Source organism: Zeus faber (genome assembly GCF_960531495.2).
Source record: "Zeus faber genome assembly, chromosome: 13".
NCBI lineage: Eukaryota > Metazoa > Chordata > Actinopteri > Zeiformes > Zeidae > Zeus > Zeus faber.
This window is the reverse complement of record NC_137198.1, coordinates 5444451-5463083: the sequence shown is the minus strand read 5'-3', so window position 1 is coordinate 5463083 and position 18633 is coordinate 5444451. Positions and strand designations below refer to the sequence as shown.

General features: G+C 47.5%; 2 protein-coding genes across 4 annotated transcripts; both read left to right on the top strand.

The window, feature by feature from the left end:
- Nucleotides 1–975: 975 nt before the first annotated feature.
- lgals3a (lectin, galactoside binding soluble 3a) lies at nucleotides 976–5966 on the top strand. Of its 3 annotated transcripts, XM_080012450.1 has the most exons (7): nucleotides 976–1113; nucleotides 1475–1492; nucleotides 1624–1774; nucleotides 2132–2355; nucleotides 3928–4016; nucleotides 4576–4732; nucleotides 5170–5966. In XM_080012450.1, the coding sequence occupies exons 2-7, from the start codon at nucleotides 1478–1480 to the stop codon at nucleotides 5323–5325; spliced, it is 792 nt and encodes a 263-aa protein (XP_079868576.1). In that variant the 5' UTR covers nucleotides 976–1113; nucleotides 1475–1477; the 3' UTR covers nucleotides 5326–5966. The 3 variants fall into 3 exon arrangements, with proteins under 3 accessions (XP_079868576.1, XP_079868575.1, XP_079868577.1); XM_080012449.1 differs by having other exon boundaries at nucleotides 1624–2355; XM_080012451.1 differs by lacking the exons at nucleotides 3928–4016; nucleotides 4576–4732; nucleotides 5170–5966 and adding an exon at nucleotides 2952–3426 and having other exon boundaries at nucleotides 1624–2355.
- Nucleotides 5967–6417: 451 nt separating this feature from the next.
- On the top strand, nucleotides 6418–17159 carry LOC307239160 (deubiquitinase DESI2-like; the record flags this gene model as incomplete). Its single annotated transcript, XM_080012453.1, has 7 exons — nucleotides 6418–6573; nucleotides 7695–7831; nucleotides 9294–9389; nucleotides 14944–15016; nucleotides 16117–16210; nucleotides 16313–16454; nucleotides 16914–17159. Exons 1-7 carry the CDS (start codon nucleotides 6510–6512, stop codon nucleotides 17157–17159), a joined length of 852 nt encoding a protein of 283 aa, XP_079868579.1. The 5' UTR covers nucleotides 6418–6509.
- Between the last annotated feature and the right edge of the window lie 1474 nt (nucleotides 17160–18633).

Here is an 18633-nt window from a genome sequence, read left to right as displayed (position 1 = left end):
CAAATTTACCCATCTTTACGGTTGAAGGCAAACTTTCCTTCTCTGAAAACTCTGGAAAAAAAAAATCACAAAAATAGGAATTTCTAAGAAGGTTTCTTTTTTTTGTTGTTGTTGTTGCATTTTTTTGGTATTTTCTATTTCTTGGTTTTGTGAGGCTCCGGTCGTGACGTCATCGCCCAGGCGTGGAGGCGCTTCCTGTTCACGGGCGCTGTCAGAGCGCGCCGCGTTCAAGTCACGTGGGAATTAACAGAACGTACTGGGGAAAAAAAAATACAAAACTAAACCGACAACAGAGAGACAATAGAACATAACATGGACCTGGATTGACACAGAGATAAAATGAAAACCATGAAGGATCACAGCAAGACCTTAGTTTACAAAGAGATATATAAAAAGTATTTCGACGCTGTACAGCTTTCTCAATAGAATACATAAACAATGTTTTTTAGCGCTACTCTGATTTCTTGAGTAAATAAAACAAAAACAGAAAAAAGATGCTTCGCTTGCTTCAATAAAACAGTTGTTGTTCGCATTGCAATAAAAGGTGTGCTGTTATAATACAGGGGAAAGTCTCAATTTATATGATCATAATGACACTCAAAGATATTCTTTCCTCGATTGATTGGCGTTGAGCTTGGACGTGCTCGCACTGTTCGGAGATTTTTTTTTATATTTTACGTTTTACATTCTCATAAAATACATCGAAGAAAGTTAATAATCCTTGTATTGTAAAAAAAATAACGATTTAATGACAAAATAATAAATGAGCGATGAAAAATAGCACAGTTTACAAAAAAATGCATTCGTTTTTTCGTAATGTATAGCTTTAGGTACATCACACGTTATTTGGTTGCGTCAATGCTCATTAACTGGGAAGTCGAATCATCGCACAACTTCGAGTTCTCAAGTAACAGACAACGGCGAGAACGGCGTCCCCCCCGTGTTGGAACTCGCAGTTCCCACTCCACTCGAACGCAGCACGCTGCTACAGTAGCTGAATTAGCTGGAAGCATTAGCAGAGCTGGCTGCTAATAACCACCAGGCGTCAAATCTGGACAAACTGTCTGTTTGACAATAACTACCAGTCGAAAAGGAGTCCCTTCTTGTGGAAAGGTAGAATGACGATCGAAATAACTGTGACCGAGCCACACTCTGGCTTGAATAAACTAGCGAGCTAACTTTGAACGAATAACTACTGTTGAAATAACTTGCTAGTTAGCAAGGTGTGTGCGACATGATGTGCGAGTTAGCTGTGTTGACTGTAATTCAAGTGCTTCCTAACGTGGAATCCTGGAGCTGTAATGGATCCTCTCGGTATCTCTGCCTCTGAATCATCCCACTAGGAAACAGTTAGCCCGCTCTTGCGTCACTTCAGAATGTGCCATGTCTTCATAGTTGTTTCCAGCTGCTCATTATAAGAGGTGTATAGAATCAGTCAAAAGTTAAAACTGTCTCTCCTTTTGTTTTGTCTTAGATCATGGCAGATTTCTCGGTGAGTTGGAATGCTCCGATCTTATTATCCAGTCGAGGTTAACAGTCGCATGGATTTTTGTTTACCTTACATATTATGACATGGAAGAGAAGTTATAAATGACGTCTTCTCTGCTCTCCATCTCGCTCTAGTTGTCGGACGCCATCTCGGACGATGTCCCGGGCCAGGCCAGCAAAATGGGCAACACCAACCCTTCTGCCCCTGCCAACAACGCTCCCCCTGCTACCAACCCAGGGTGGCCCGGTTCGGCCCCCGGAGCTCCAGCTCAGCCTTCTGCCCCGGGTGAGTTTCCCGGGGGACCGTCTGGGCCTGGAGCTCCGGGGCAGTTCCCTGGGGGTCAGGGACCGTTCCCCTCTGGTCCCGGAGCACCGGGACAATACCCAGGACCTCCATCAGTGCCTGGTGGCTTCCCGCCAGGTCCTGGTGGGTTCCCACCAGGACCTGGACAATATCCATCCGGACCGGGAGCCCCAGGACAGTTCCCCTCCGGCCCAGGAGCACCTGGGCAGTTCCCGGGGCAGTACCCACCTGAGGGGGCTCCGGGACAGCTCCCTGGAGCCCCTGTGCCATACCCATCTGGACCATTTCACTCTGGCCCTGGAGCTCCTCCTGGCCCTTACCCCAGTGTGCCTTTCCCAGGAGGAGGGAATGGAATGTATGGGCCTGGTGGCCCCGCCGCCTTTCCCCCAGCAGCCGGTCCAGGTGCCTTCCCAGGATTCCCTGGTGGCGCCTTTCCCCCGATCCCGCCTGGATCATGGGGTCCACATGGAGGAGGAGGATTCCCTCCTGCCCCTGGGCCCTTCGGTCCAGGACCAGGACCCATGGACCCATATGGTGGGCCTGCTGCTCCAGGAGGAATGCTGGTGAGTATCCAAGCTGCTGACAAATTGCATAGTATCTTGCTTGCTTTCTGCATTCTTCACAAGTGGTTATGCTCTAGTGTGCGATCCAAGAAAAATTGGTGTGGGTACTTTCTTCTGGATTCAGGATACGGCCATAGGCCTGTCACCAGCCACCGCATAAATGTCTCCCAGTATTTGCTGGTGGCTTGTGAACTCATCTACTCAGTGAGACAAGAACGTGAACACACACCATGATTTAATGAGATGCTAGCTGCAGGATTCCAATGAGTAAGAATACAACACACTCGGCACAGCTCAGTGCTGAGTGTGTTGTGAGGTTTTCTTACAAATATGAAACCATCCACTAGACTACTAGACTACTATCCATTTGGCTGAAAAGCAGCCTAAACAGGTGAATGTGACAGTGAAGCCGGTGGGGGTTCACGTACCTGTTCTGTTGGGCTGCTGGGAGCGGATGCTTCGGTGAAAGCTGCATTGCTGTGTTTCTTGGGTAACCCGGTCGCTGGCTCTGTGGGCTCGCACAGTGTACAAGCAAAAAATTTCAACCAGAAACGACCAGAAACATTTAGTTACCCAAACTGTTTCTTGTCTTTCAGCCCAGATATTATCCACCATATAAATGAAAGCAATGAAATCAACTTTTCAGTGGGACGAGGACCTGACGTCCAGAATCAACCTGTGGTTTGATTAGTTTCCATTCAGAGAGCCTCCTCTTGTAACTGTGTGCCATGTAATGCTTTATTTACCCTTTACAGTTTTGAAAAGTATATGAAGATATATTTTTATGATAATAAAGGTTTTTCCCTTAATAAACTACATGTTGTTTATTATTAACATGTTGATCTTGATTCCAATTTGAAGTAATTACTCTGTATACATTTTTTATTATTATTATTATTGTTAATCTATTTACCTGAAACATATATCAGTTTGTATTTCTTTTATATAACAACATAAAAATTATTTATCACATTAAGTTTATGTTCACATTGTCAAAAAACTGCTTTTCCAATCTCACAGTTTCTCTGCAGCCAATGTTACGTTGAAAAGTCATTTTAACCATGTTTTCAACCCTGCTTTTGAAGTTTCTACAGCTTCATACATCTTTGATGAGGTGTGTAATTGCAAAAAAATAAAAAGAGCTGTTGCCTGTGTGTTAGCTTGTTTGTCATTATCACCAGTTAATCACGGTGAGGTCGTGGAGAACTGTTGCTGAAGAGGCGATGACTCATTTGGGTGTTTGCTCCGGATTGTGGGCGAGGTCCAACATTTTGAATAATGTTCAACTCAACTTTTTCCTCCTTTTCTGTGGCGTGACGCAAACAGCCTCACGGCTCCTTCATTTAGTCATTTAGTGCTGCGTGGAGGATTTTCCTTCCGCCCATGTCCCCCTGGTGGATTCTATAAACAGGACAAATTCTAGATGTTGCTCAATAAAATAATAATAAAAGGGATAATACAGATACATCAACACAATCTCAGAATTCGACTCCAGGAGTAAACGTCCTGCACTGAGCTCAAGTTGTGTGTGTGTGTGTGTGTGTGTGTGTGTGTGTGTGTTGTCTTTTTCAGATGGTGCCTTATGATCTTCCGCTACACGCTGGGATCATGCCGCAACTTTTGATCACAATAATTGCGGAACCCGTTCCCGGTGCAGACAGGTAGTTCCACAACCTCCCTCCCTAGATCTCCACAAAGGCGTCTGCTCCCGAACGGGCCGGCGGAGACGTCGGCCAGGGCTCTAGGAAAACACCGTCAATAGAGACGCGTGAAACGTCCACGTCAGTGCTGTACTGTAATGAATATTTTACATGGTCGGAATACCTTCCCTTATCTGTGTCATAAATAGTACACATATTTGAACAGGACATGATGAATGGTGAATCACTCGGCCTCTCTGGGGATTATTTGTGCCCGCGATTACAGTATTTTAATTTTAGAAACCTTGTTTTCAAGTTGCATTTCTGTCCTACTTGCTCCTATGCAATGTGATGTCACTACTTATTGGTGCTTGAATTAATTCTTGAAGGGAAAAAACCAAACAGGGCTGCTGATATGAAAGAGCTAGTGGAGGGGAAAAAAAGGAAACAAGGTTAACTTCCTCAAAGCTTTACAATTGAATACATTTCGACTGTTAATCCTACATCAGTAAACAAATTACAAATTGTAAACGGTGAGATCATGTGGCTTTTTTATTTATTTATTTATTTTTCCTGCCAGGTTTCACGTCGATTTTATCAAGGGTCAAGATGTCGTCTTTCACTTCAATCCACGTTTCCAGGAGCAAACCATCGTCCGGAACTCCAACCTGGCTGGACACTGGGGGCCAGAGGAGCGCGAGGGAGGATTCCCTTTCGCCCAAGGACGTCGTTTCGAGGTAGGGTGATCTCCGAGTGAATGAATGAAGCACGATGTCATTGAAATAAAGTCAAACCGCTTCTCAAAGTTCAAAGTGTACTTTATTGTCAATCGTACCATGCAACACCTAATTACACAGAGGATCAAAATTGCGTTTCCCCATACTCCAAATGTGCAAGTAATATTTGTATTATAACAATAGACACAACACAACAAGACTAAGGATAGTCTTAATATACTCAAGAAGTCAAATGAGGTATGTTATTAAGGTAACACATGAGATGAGATGCACATTCAGTGATGCTGGGTCGCTGGTGGATTCTCGTTTCGCCCTTTTCTTTTCTTGCCTTGTGAAGGGATTGGGATCCCTGAAAACAAGGGCGAAAGCGGTCGTAATGCGTTTCGTGATAGTCCACCCTCGTGTTGATCTCGGTTTTTGCTTTGGTTTCTCCGTAGCTGAAGATCCTGGTGGAAGAGGACATGTTTAAAGTAGCGGTGGACGGCGCCCACCTGCTGGAGTTTGAGCACAGAGTCGGCGGCCTGGAGGGCGTGAACCTACTGCGAGTCGTCGGAGACGTGGCGCTCTACAGCGCAGCCCCCAGCATGATATAAAACCTTCAGATGGCAAAACAAAAAAAGAAATGTATACTGTGCAGAGGACCTAAGTCAAACTTTACCACTGTATTTTATACACTTCCCTGTCAGACACCCAATGGAACTCGCAGGCACATAGTCAGCACAGTGCATTTTCAGCCGTTCAAGCACAAAGCGCTGATTGGGCCCGTGTACGTTAATTTGTTTACTTTTTTTTTTTTTTTCCTTGTTGTTTTTAATCGGAACTTTTCAGATTTTAGCCACTAACAGTGAAGTGATTCTTTTGACGTAACGATAGCGAGGGTAAAGGTAGTACACGGGAGGGGTATACCTAAAACAGTAATTATGAATTTCCTCAGGGGAGCGCTCCCCCTAAATCTAATGGAAAAAGTGGTGTCCCCCCCCCCTGCCCGATGGCAATGTGTTGTGCCCAAAATCATTTCAGGTTTTTTTTTTTTTGGGGGGTTTGTTTTGTTTTGTCTATACCCGCCCCATAGCTGTATGCTGTATTTAAAATGACCTGTGTGTTTACCTTGCTGCCCTATCACTATCCTGATAAGCCTCTATGATTGTGAAGCATGTAAGTGTGTTGCCCAAAAACCAACGTAGTCGCTCGGGGGGGCCTCCGCCGCCAAAGCTGTAGGACCCCATCGTTTTGAGCCGGGTGGGGGGGGGGGGGGGCAGGGTGGGGGCTCCACCGGCCGGTGCCCCCGCCGATGGCGATCTTTAATGATATTTATGTACCCGTGTGCGGAGCCACTCCTTATCCAGTATTAACCCCCATCTAGTGTCCTTCCGACCGGATGGTCACCTTTTTCGGGTCGACTGAATAGGGTTTCATGTTGAAAAACTATTTACACAAGGAGGGACCTGAGGGGCGTGGGGAGGGGGTTTGGGGGAATTCGTTGCCAAAGACATAACAGTGGTACACTATTTTGAGACGATTATGCTTATAAATAAAAGATGCAACAGAGACATGTCGGTCCTCCCGTCACTCCCCCCCCCCCCCCTCGCCTGGTTCAGCTGCGAAACCTGCAGTTGCCGCGGTTCCTCCGCCAGGGGGCAGCACACCACCGGTCCAGCAGGCGCCGGCGGCAGCGGCGGCGGCAGAAGCGAAAGTCCCGCATGAGTTGGTCCATCTCCACCTGACGAGTCGGTCCCTCCGAGTTCAACTGGGCCGAGCTACCGAGTCCGCCGGGAAGATGGACGGCTCAACGCGCGGTGCGCACACCACGGTGGACATCCAGCTCGAACGCGGGCCGTCCGGTGAGAAGGAAGCGGAGTGAGACGACTAGCTTAGCGCTTAGCGTTAGCTTAGCATAGTCAAGTGTGGGACCAGCCTCAGAAGGTTTATTAGTGAGCAAAAAAAAGGCTACACCTAAATATTTAAATAAACCGACAAGATATGAATTAGTTCAATACATTTAATTGAAATTTATAATTGAAGTGTAATTTATTTACGTGTGTATTTAAATAAAATACAGTGATTTCTAGGTAGTTCTAGATGCATTTTGAGCCTCAGAATGGTGAGAACGCTATGAGGGTTAGCTGCGTGGAATTTACCGAAACTTAACTTCTCACCGCCAAACTATTTTCACTTTTGCACTTGTCGATATTGCGGGGGCAGAGTTTCCCAAGAAGGGACAGCAAGCTGCGGTTGGCGGCACAAATCGCGGGTCGCTCGCTGAGCGGGAGGGATTCGATCCGGGGCGCCGCGCAGCCCGGCGGTTACCCAGGGACAAACCACCGCGGACCGGTCTCTTGTGTTGTGTAACGCTCCGCTCATCCTCCTGCGGAGTGGGTGTTACTCCGCCCGAACTTTGACCCGTCGAGGAGGGGGAATTGCTTTGACCAATCTGAAACTGGAAAGTGAAACTTAAAGGAGAGGGGCCCATGCTGGACAGGGGTGGATCCGCTGGCACCAGAGTGTGTAACCAGTGGACCCACCTGCTCCAGCCACACTCTGAAGCGGGGTCTGACTACACTCGCTGATAATACATCCTTAAATCTGGCCCCGCAGACAACTTATCCAGATCACTAAGCTTATTTGTTGATCCGCGCAAACGTACTTCATGTTTTCAAAATACGAACCGGGATGAAATAGATTGTTAGGGCTGTTTCTAACAGGATTACCAGGCGATTCAATAATGCGCCGGAGGAAAAACCGAACCCAAAACAAAGCAAACGGACCCCTTCCCCCAGGAGAAGACGCCCCGGCGGCCCCCTGGTTAGAGTTTGAGTTTGATAGACCCCCGCCCTTAAAGCTCGACTTTGAAACTCGCCTGCGCTCGTACAGAGCAGGTGTACGTTCACCGGGTGCGGGCTCTTATCTCTCGCCGTTTGCCTCTTGTTAACTCTTGACTTCCTGCCGCCGCCCGTTCCCCCAGGCCTGGGCTTCAACATCGTCGGCGGCTTGGATCAGCAGTTTGTTCTGAACGACGCCGGGATATACGTGTCCAAAATCAAAGAGAACGGAGCCGCGGCCCTGGACGGGAGACTCCAGGAGGGAGACAAGATCCTGTCCGTAAGTCTCGAGCCTGTCGTGGCGGGGTTCGTGTTGGGGCAAAGGGCGACGTCCACCGATTCAGCCGCGATGGACGGAGCCTGAGCGGTTCAGTCTGGTGTTCGATATCCCTTTTGCAGAGAGGGCGCTGGATTGCTGAGATAAAGAAGGAGGGAAAAAAACGATATTAGACGTGATCTGCGTTACAGGGTTGAGAATTGTGACCATAAAGACGTTCTGTTACGAAGGACAGGCTGTTCCACACGACTCGAAGGGAAATCCTCTTGCGTCTCTTTGAGTCCTCACTGTCCCGGTAACGATTGGGGTTTTTTTTTTGTTTGTTTTTTTTTAGGGGGGTAGTGTGACATTAGCTTCATGTTGAACCGAAGAATGTGTTCCTGTTCTACCGATGAAGAACGAATTCTGCACAACTCTGCTCCATTAAATACAGTTTGATAAACGATAGGATTGCGAGTAAGATGGTTTTCCCGAGAGTGAACTTCAGTTCAGATCATCCAGACCGCACGCTTTGTGCTGAGGCCAGCAGCCCTCTGTGTAGCTCACTTTAATGTGGATTAAAACACCGGCTAAGACCCGAAGTTGGTTTCAAATTTCATTTATTTTACTCACCCAATGCGTTGCATTTTTTGTTTAAATTCAGAAAGCGACCCAAAGTTGAATGAACATTAAAAGAAAAAAAGGTGTGTGTGTGTGTGTGTCTGTGTGTGTGTCTGTGTGTGTGTGTGAGACACCCTTCTTCCCAAGTTCCTGCTTAGGCGTTTCTAATTGCAGTGCCACAACAGCTTCAGGCAGACCGCAGGTTAAGAAACTAAAACTCTAAACATTAATGCATGCACGGGTTTATCCATGGACACCTTTGTACGCCCGGCGACGTTCCTTAAGGGAGATTCTTTCAAACTCGGCACAAACGTCCACTTGGACTCGAGGGTGAACTGATTAGATTGAGGAGGTCAAGGTCACTGTGGCTTCACGGCCGAAAATATTCTAAGTGAAGACAGCACGTTTCCCCCCCTGGAATCATACATGTCCATATAGTGATAACTTCCAATTTCGCCAAAAAATCCACTTAATACATTTTATTAAATTCCTTCAAAGTCTTCACTCCATATATTATGAGTCTGGACGTGGATGTAAACGGCAACTTGACTGGTTGGAGGAGGCGACGCGGTACTTCTAGTTTCCAACCAGATCCTCTGTCTGACTGTGGAATGTGCAGGATGATGCCGCAGATCCTTAACCGCACCAAAGCCAGATCTGAACTTCAGAACCTCCCACACGATGCCCAAACATAAAAATATAACCATCTCCAATCGAATACCTAAAAGTTCATAAATCTGTGTCTTCGGACCCTTTAAAAAAAGAAGAAAAAAAGAAGTAAAGATTAAAAATAAAGACAACGCCCCACCTCCCCACCCTTCACGCTTCATTTAATTTATTGTTTTATCTGCTGTTGGACGTGTAGATAAATGGAATTAAACTCGAGGATCGGACACACAGTGCTGCAGTGGAGCTGTTCCGGACGGCGGGCGAAGACGTACTTCTCCGTGTCCAGAAAAAGGTGGGTGTCCTGTCGGCCGTAGTTACGTCTGAAGACCAGCGTGTTCCTCGATTGGGGAGCAGACGTTTTTAATGGGAATTTCGGTAATATTAGACTGCAGATCAGTCGGCACTTGAGAAAATCCACGCCAATATTGTAAATCTTGTCGAGGTGAGAACAGACAGTTGGAGCGTTTACATGGACACTCCCTCAGCGCTCCCCTTGCGGCGCTCTTTATCGCCCTGTTTGCTTTTGACCGTCTTTTTCCGCAGCACGCCCGCCACCAGAACGGACCGTCCAGCCCACACGGCGGGGATGGACCTCCCGTCTCCGTCGCAGTGGTCGCTGTCGTGCTGGGAGCCGCCGCCCTCTCTGCGTTCCTCTACCTGCGGTTCCGTCGCTGACGCCCGCGCAGCGATGACGCCGCCATCGCCAAATGTTTTAAGACCAAAAAAACTTTGCTTGAAGGCCAAAGAACGAAGAGGGAATTGACGCCTTGAAAATGAGTACACCGCATTTTTGGGGGTTGGTAGGCATTGATGTCACTGTTGTTCTTCCACACACTTTGTGTGTGTGTCATGTAATAATCATCGCTAGCCTGCTGAGCATAAAAGTGGCACGGAGATTAATTAAATCGTTAATTTTTATGACGCTACAATGAGAACACAGAAGGGAGAGGCGCCGACGGCATTCTCACTGCAGCCCTGAGCCCGGCCGGGGAGTTCTCACCCAGAACTCCACCCACTGTAGGTTTAGAGTAGCAGCGTGGTATATGCGTGGGTCGAGTCAGACACACCTGGGAAGGGAAACGCCCGTATTGTGTTCACCTTCCCCCGCTTTGGCCTCTCTCTACCTTCATTAGGTCTGTGAGAAGCGCCCTCCTTATTTTCCACCGCCGGCCTGAATCCGCGCAGTGCGGCGCCATTTTCATCCTGCGCTGTCGCACGGAATGGCGTGTCGCCGTGCTCCCCGCGTTGGGAAGGATTGCAAAGGCGGCGGTTCAAAACGTCGTGTTGAATCGTGTCTCATGGCGGACCCTTTGAGTGCCTTTCCGTCTACTTTGTGCTGTAATAATAATAATAGTACATAGTTCACATTGATTTTCCAGAATGAAAATCCAGCCCGTTGTGTCCTCCCTATCCTTTCACAGGGAAACACGCTTCATTACATAGTGTGTGTCAAATAAGAATCAGTGCGTCGGTGCCAAGTCTTGTCCCCCCACTTTTTTTTTTTTTTTTTTTTTTTTTTTGCGCCACGAATGTAATAGGTTTCAGTGACAATGAGGGAAATCACATGTGCATTTGGTGAACGGTAATTCGGGCGTGTTGTAACCTAATAACAAAGATCGACGGCTTAACATTTTGATTATTTTTACGTGGGCGTGATCTTTGAGCCACTACGAATTGAAACGGAGAGTTCTGAAGGAAGGAAATACTTGTTGCTGTCAACGACTTCATGTTTTGCACTAACCACAGTCCTGTTATCAAATGATGGCCATATAAAATATGACTACAGATGTTTTGTGTGTTGACAATTTGCCTAGATTGTTCTCAACGCCAACTTTTAGCATGTCTGTCATGTAGATATATGGTTCTACATAGCTCTATCATTTGTAAATACACTTCATGTGGCCCTGCTGGCGGAGATTGTGAATATCTAAACTTATTCAGGATGAGAGATCCCAAGTAGTAGATACTATGTGTTTGGCCTCCAGACACCTAATAAAATTCATGTTGAATTCACCTGTACGTATTGTGTTGTTTTTTTGTTTTTTGGGTTTTTTTTATTAATTCACCTGAATATCTTCACTTTGTACGGAGCGCAGACCTTTTTGAAGAGTCATTTTAACGACCCTGGCTTGAGCCTGGGTCCACTGCACGAATTGGGGAGGGGGCGCGGCCTGCCACCGAGCCGGGCGTGGTCTCACGGTGACGGGCGGACCCCCCCCCAAAAAAAACCCACGTTATAGTGCGCAGTCCCTCTCAACGAGACCGGCGACAACATGAAGAAATAAAAGAGCTGACTGACGACCATTAGGTTGCATTGCTTGTTTATAGAGGAGTTCCGCACTCCGATAGGCTCGATGGGGGAGTGGAGAGAGAGAGGCGCCGGTCATTAGATCCGAGTCCGCCGCCTCCGCCCCCCACCCCCACCCCCATCCTCCCCGTCAGTCGGATGCTGCTCGGAGCAGCGGTGATGTAATCGCACGCTTCCCCTCATCCAGCCGGAGCGTCGGCCGGGGCTACGCTCTGCACGTCATCCGGAGACAGCCGTCGACCCGCGGAGGAGCCTGGAACCGGAGCCGCCGGTCCCCCCCCCCCCCCCCACACACACACACCGCCCCAGTCGGACGCGTCTTCGGGAAAGCGAGCCCGCCGCGGAGTGAGCCGGGATGAGCGCGGACGGACGGGTGGACGGACCGCGGCACCGTGGACGTGTCCTCCCCCGGAGCCCGTCGTCCTCGGCCCCGTCGTCCCCGGCGTTCGCCCGCGAGAGCGGAGTGAAACCTGCGCCCTCGGATTGCGACGTCTGCAGGCCTGATCCGCGCTCTGCACCCGGTTGTTGCTGCCGCCGACAGTGATCCCTCCACTGACATCGTTGTTGTTTGTTTGTTTGTTTTGTTTGTTTTTTTATGTTTTGTTTTGGGGTTTTTTTGCTTGCACGAGCCCTGCAAGGATCTGTTTCTAATGCAACAGATCTCTGTTTTACCGGAGTGGGAGATGGGCCGGGTCCACTGCTGCAACTCCTCTGCTGCCCCTGGAATCTGACTTTCATCCCGTTTGCTTATTTTTATTTTTTTTTGACACGGAAGAGAAGATGGTTCTTTGACATCCCCATGATGTTTTTATTTTTATTTTTTGTTATTTAAACATTATTCCAGAAATACACGCGGGACAAACCCCTCTCTGTTCTGCACAAGGGGAAAGAACTGCTTCCACCAAGTGCTTCTGCTGGATCTGGTTCTGGTTCCTCCATGTGATCCTGGTGCTCCTCCTAGTGTCCTCTGCCTTTCAGTCTCAGGTTTAAGCCATGGCCAATGAACCTGTCATCCTTAACGTGTATGATATGGTAAGGTATGCTCCATTGCTTCAAATCCTTATACTCGTGCATGTGCAAAAGCAAAAAAACAAAAAGTTATGCACGCTTTTCCTGCAAAGCTCCGTTATTATTTCATCACGTGGCAGCTGCAGGTCCACACTTTACACCATTAGAACCAGCTAATCTATTTACATCTGCACTTTATAGATAATTCGATTTAAAATGATACCTGTTTGGGGGATGCTGAGTGTAATGGTGCTCAACGCACTGCAGTGGCAAGGGATACAAGGGAATCATTTGTGGTATAGCTTGAATATTCAATCACCAGCGGCTGCAGACATTCTAAAAAAAAACAAAAAAAAAACCCACAGTGTTGTTTGCTTTTGTCATGCGCGGAAAGTTGTAACACTGAGGCTGTGCACTATGGGATGCACTGGAGACTGGAGAGGTTCCTGCTCAGCAACAGGATCTGACCTCAGTCCTCCGGCCTACACACTGTCTCACGTGACGCACGCACGCACACCATCGCTCCTCGAACAAGGGTCCTCAGTCACACTCTGCCCGTCACCTCTGCTTTGAATGTGAACTCCAGTGTGTGTGTACTATAGAACAACACCCAAAAGGATTATTACACAATGTTTTCACAGAGTGGCCTGGTTGAAACCATGCTGTTTTATTTTCTGTTGATTTGACGCCAGGAAATGTTGAAAAGACACAATTAGAGTAGTTACACATGCGCCGTATGAACTGTGTTTATGTGTTAGTGAGCACTTTTTGGTTTCTCCCAGTTTAAACTTTATAATTGGGTAGAACGCGACAAGTTCACAGTCATACATGTCACTGTCACAGTGGTGACATGTATGGACTTTGCAGAGTCATTAGGGTTCAGTTAATAGTTGATTTGACTCCAGGCTTGTATGGATACAACACACACAAGGACCCTCAACTGTGGTTGTGATGTGAATAAGTACTCCAACACACGCAGACAGACACGCACAGAGACTCAGGGGCCAGGTGCAGTGGCGGACACTCCGCCTCCCTGTGATTTCCCAAAGTCCTCACCCAGATGAGGACCCCGGGCGCAGCCGGAAGGGACAGCTGCTCGACAGCCTGATTAAATTCTGAAATCCTGACCGCAGGCCACGCCGGGAGGTCTGCTCCAAGATGGAGCACCCACCGTGGGAGGGGGCCCCGGGGGCCAGGGAATCGTAGGCGACCTTTGAGTCCCAAACGCTGAAGTCCAGCTCTGAATCATCCACAATGAGGGAGGGGGGGAGGGCAGACAATGAGGTGAACATCCAACGTGAAATCAATGTGACTGGTGCACGGCCGCTCTGCTCGGCCATTTAAAGGTTGCCCGGGATGGAGGGATCATTAAAGTGGTCTTTGTCCTGCAACCTGGCTTGACCAGAGAAACAATACAACAGAAGTGTGTTGTCCCAGAATCAGGATCAGAATCGGTTTATTTCGCCAAGTACATTATCACATACGAGGAATTTGACGTGGCAAGGATTGCATAAAATAAAATTTGCAGGCTGAGAAAAATAAAACAAGAATAGACAAATAAACAAAAGATGGCCAAGTCTATTGCTCTATTTTATTTTATTGTATTTTATTTATTTATTGTTTTTATTTATTTATTCATTCATTCGTTCATTTATTTGTTTTTTAGGGTTTTTTTTGTAATTTTTCTCTTCTCTTCATGCCTTATTGTGTTACATTACGGACCTGATGTAGGGGTGGGAAGTGGGAGTAGATCTATTTTTTTTCTAACTGTTATTATCAGTTATTGTATTTGAACCCATGTGCTTACAGGAAAAAAATATCCAAGTAAAAAACAACAGAATATACAAAAAAAAAGCACAACTATGCAAAGGATAAGTTAAGTATAAAAGATTAAAAAAAAAAAAAGATTGATCCCTATTTGGTTACATATCAGATCAGGTCTCAGGTCTCATCCTGGCGTCTAATCCTTTGTTGAAACCAGAGGACGTCCCGCGGGGGTTAAAGGTTACGATTGCACCAACGCATAGTTTGCTATTATCAAGAGGAGGCCGGGCTTTAGCGGGAACGGCGCAGGAAAGTCGTTCTATTATTAATGAGCGACAGCCGGGAGTGCACGGCGAGCTTTTAACACCCGTCCTCAAGGGCGTCGACCAGGACATCGAGGAAGTCGGGGCCGCGGTCCCGCCGTGAATCAACGGCGGCTTTTGTTGCTGCCACGGTGCAGGAGGGGCTCACAAAGAGCAAACTGGGATGAAACGCAAAAACACTCAGAGCCGGGTGGATAAAGGTGACCGGCGCTGGGGGTGAAACCCCTTTTCCTCCTCACCCATAGAAAGCCACGAGGGCCGGCGACTCCGCGCCGGGTCACGTTATCACAGTTTCGGCGTCGGGATCAGGAGGAACCTGCGACGGGCGGACGTCCCGGGCGCTTCCTGTCGAGCTCCTGCGGCGCTCTGCGACTGCGATGATGCTCGTCTCACACAATAACTGCCTGATTTATTTGCTCTCCCTCCTTCCTCCCCCGCTCCAGTACTGGATAAACGAGTACACCGCCAATCTGGGCATCGGAGTCTTCCACTCGGGCATTGAGATTTATGGAAGGGGTAAGACGGCTCTTTATGTCCATTATGTCTTGGAAATCGAATGAAAGTTTGGTAAAGCACATTCCCAGAAGCCTGTGGGAAGCTGTGGATGTTGGTGGTGTTACGGGATACACAATTTGGTTTTCTATTATAAGACCCTCTTTCTCTTCTCGGGTTTGAGTCATCTGCGGTTCTTATATAATGTGCGCGCGTGGGTGTGCATGTGCGCGTATGTGTGTGTGTTGATCAGTGTATTTGTGTGTATTTGTGCCTCTGTCTTTGTGTCTGTGGTACGCACGTCCGTGAAGCACCCGTTCCGGGGCTCCGACGTTCGTTTCTTTGCTCGTCAGTGAGTGGATTTCCCTCCACCCTCCTTCCTTGAGGCACTGGTTAAGCATTCAAAAACATAGATAGTGAAGTCATGATTGTTATTTGATGAATCCCTTTCAAACACGATGAAACTAAACATTACGTGACGTCATTTCGCTTCCAATGAACCGCCTGTGCGGGAGCGAGCCGCCAGACACAGATTGAGACGGTAGATTGAGGCAAAATTAGGATTATTTGACCTAATAAATATAATCAACTTAGGAGGGTTGCCAAGCCAGTGCAGGGGGAAACTTAATAAAATGAACTCAAGTATGATAAAACTAAAAATGAGGTCAAAAGAACTTAAACAGGAGTGACTATAAGGACTACACACACCAAACAGACCTGACCAAATAAAACAGGAGGGAACACATACGGGGCCGAACCAAAAAAAACCAGCAGACGGGCGAAAGGACGACAAAAATGATTAACTCTAAATATTACACAACAAGGGACTAAATAACACGAGTGCACATTTTTAGATAACTGCAAAATAAATACAAACACTCTCTATAATGACAGATCATTATTATTAAAAAAAAACTGGGCATGGGGAGCGTCCTTCACGCCGTCCCATGCACCACGCTGTGGCCACGTGTGGGCTGCCGCCGCCGCCGCTTTACTCTGTTGTAAATATAGTCAACGGGAACCGTAATTACTCCGGGTTAATGACATAAGTGCGGCTTCGCAATCAGCCGTTGTCTCCTCCTCTGTTATTACGATGCCTGAGTGATCTTCCTTGTGTGACGCAGAGTTTGCGTACGGCGGCCACCCCTACCCTTTCAGCGGCATCTTCGAAATCAACCCCGGGAACGCCGCCGAATTGGGGGAGACGTTCAAATTCAAGTAAGCGATATTTGCACGCCATCGGTGGCGATTGTCACCGGAGGTCCGGTCGATGGACGGAGGAGCCCGGCGCTCTGCTAACCCTCTCTGCCTTCTGGACAGGGAGGCCATCGCCCTGGGAACGACCGACTTCACAGAGGAAGACATCGACAAAATCATGGAGGAACTGGGCAAGGAGTTCCGGGGCAACGCCTACCACCTCATGCACAAAAACTGCAACCACTTCTCCTCCTCGCTGTCCGAGGTCAGCGTCTGTCAGATGGGGCTCCTTCTATCAGGGTCAAAAACAAACTGCTTTAACCTTTAAATATGCACACATTTTTATATACACATAAAGGTAGGCAGCAACTGGATGCATATACCATGACCCTACCCCTAGAAAAAATATGAATACAATAAATACAAATATAATAAATATAATAAAACTTTTGCGATTTGTGTGATACAATATTTTATGGCGTGACCTGTAACAGCAACTCTCCAATTTTCCTCCTTTCACAAATTTCTGCCTATTTTATTTGAATTATTTTAGCTTTCCTCTGATTTATTTTCCGGGGATTTATTAATCCCCGGAAAATAAATCAATTAATGAATGAATAAGTGAATAAAGTGTTATCTCAAGTTATTGTATATACAGATATGCACATATAATCCACAGCAACAAATACAGTTTTCTGAAGACTCTTTCTGACTCTTCCTTCAGCTGCTGTGTGGAAAGGAGATCCCTCGGTGGGTCAACCGACTGGCGTACTTCAGCTCCTGCATTCCTTTCCTCCAGAGCTGCCTCCCCAAGGAGTGGCTGACCCCGGCCGCCCTGCAGAGCCACATCAGCCTGGGGCTCCACAAGGAGGAACACAATGAGTCCAGCGACGAGGACCCGGCCTCGCCCTCGGGGGGCGCTGCGGCCGGCCAGGGCCCCTCGCACAGCTGCCGCCACACGCGTGTCTGAGCCGCCCCAAACTGGTCTGGAAACAGCCCGTAACAGGTCTGGAGACAGCCCTAAACAGGTCTGGAAACAGCCCCAAACAGGTCTGGAAACAGCCCCAAACAGGTCTGGAAACAGCTCAAAACAGGTTTAGAAACAGCTCCAAACAGGTCTGGAAAAAGCCCCAAAAAGATCTGGAAACAGCCTCAAAAAGGTCTGGAAACAGTCCTTAACAGGTCTGGAAACAGCCCCAAACAGATCTGGAGACAGCTCAAAACAGGTTTAAAAACAGCTCCAAACAGGTCTGGAAACAGCAACAAACAGATCTGGAAACAGCAACAAACAGATCTGGAAACAACCTTTAACAGGTCTGGAAAGCAGAAAACAGATCTGGAAACAGCTCAAAACAGGTTTAGAAGCAGCTCCAAACAGGTCTGGAAACACCCCCAAACAGGTTTAGAAACAACTCCAAAAAGGTCTGGAAACCGCTTGAAACAGGTCTGGAAACAGCTTAAACACGTCTGGAAAAGACCCCAAACAGGTCTGGAAACGACCCCAAACAGGTCTGGAAACAGTTCTAAATAGTTATGGAAACAGCAGCAAACAGGTCTGGAAACAGCTTGAAACAGGCCTGGAAACAGCTTGAAACACGTCTGGAAAAGACCCCAAACAGGTCTGGAAACGACCCCAAACAGGTCTGGAAACAGTTCTAAATAGTTATGGAAACAGCAGCAAACAGGTCTGGAAACAGCTTGAAACAGGCCTGGAAACAGCTTGAAACACGTCTGGAAAAGACCCCAAACAGGTCTGGAAACGACCCCAAATAGGTCTGGAAACAGTTCTAAATAGTTATGGAAACAGCAGCAAACAGGTCTGGAAACAGCTTGAAACAGGCCTGGAAACAGCTTGAAACACGTCTGGAAAAGACCCCAAACAGGTCTGGAAACAGTCCCAAACAGGTCTGAAATCAGCCTCTGAACAAGTCTGGATACAGCTCCAAACAAGTCTGAAAACAGTTCTAAATAGTTATGGAAACAGCAGCAAACAGGTCTGGAAACAGCAGGGAACAGATCTGGTAACAGCTCAAAACAGGTTTGGAAACAGTTCCAAACAAGTCTGGAAACAGCCCAACCAGTCTGGAAACAGTCCCAAACAGGTCTGGAAACAGCTGGAAACAGCTCAACCGGTCTAGAAACAGCTGGAAACAGGTCTGGAAACAGTCCCAAACAGGTCTGGAAACAGGTCTGAAAACAGTCCCAAACAGATCTGGAAACAGCCCTGAACAAGTCTGGAAACAGCCCTAAACAGGTCTGGAAACAGCCCTAAACAGGTCTGGAAACAGCTCCAAACAGATTTGGAAACCGCTCAAACAGGTCTGGAAACAGCCACTAAACAGGTTTGGAAACCGCTCCAAACAGGTTTGGAAACCGCTCCAAACAGGTTTGGAAACAGCTCCAGACAGGTTTGGAAACAGCTCCAGGCAGGTTTGGAAACAGCT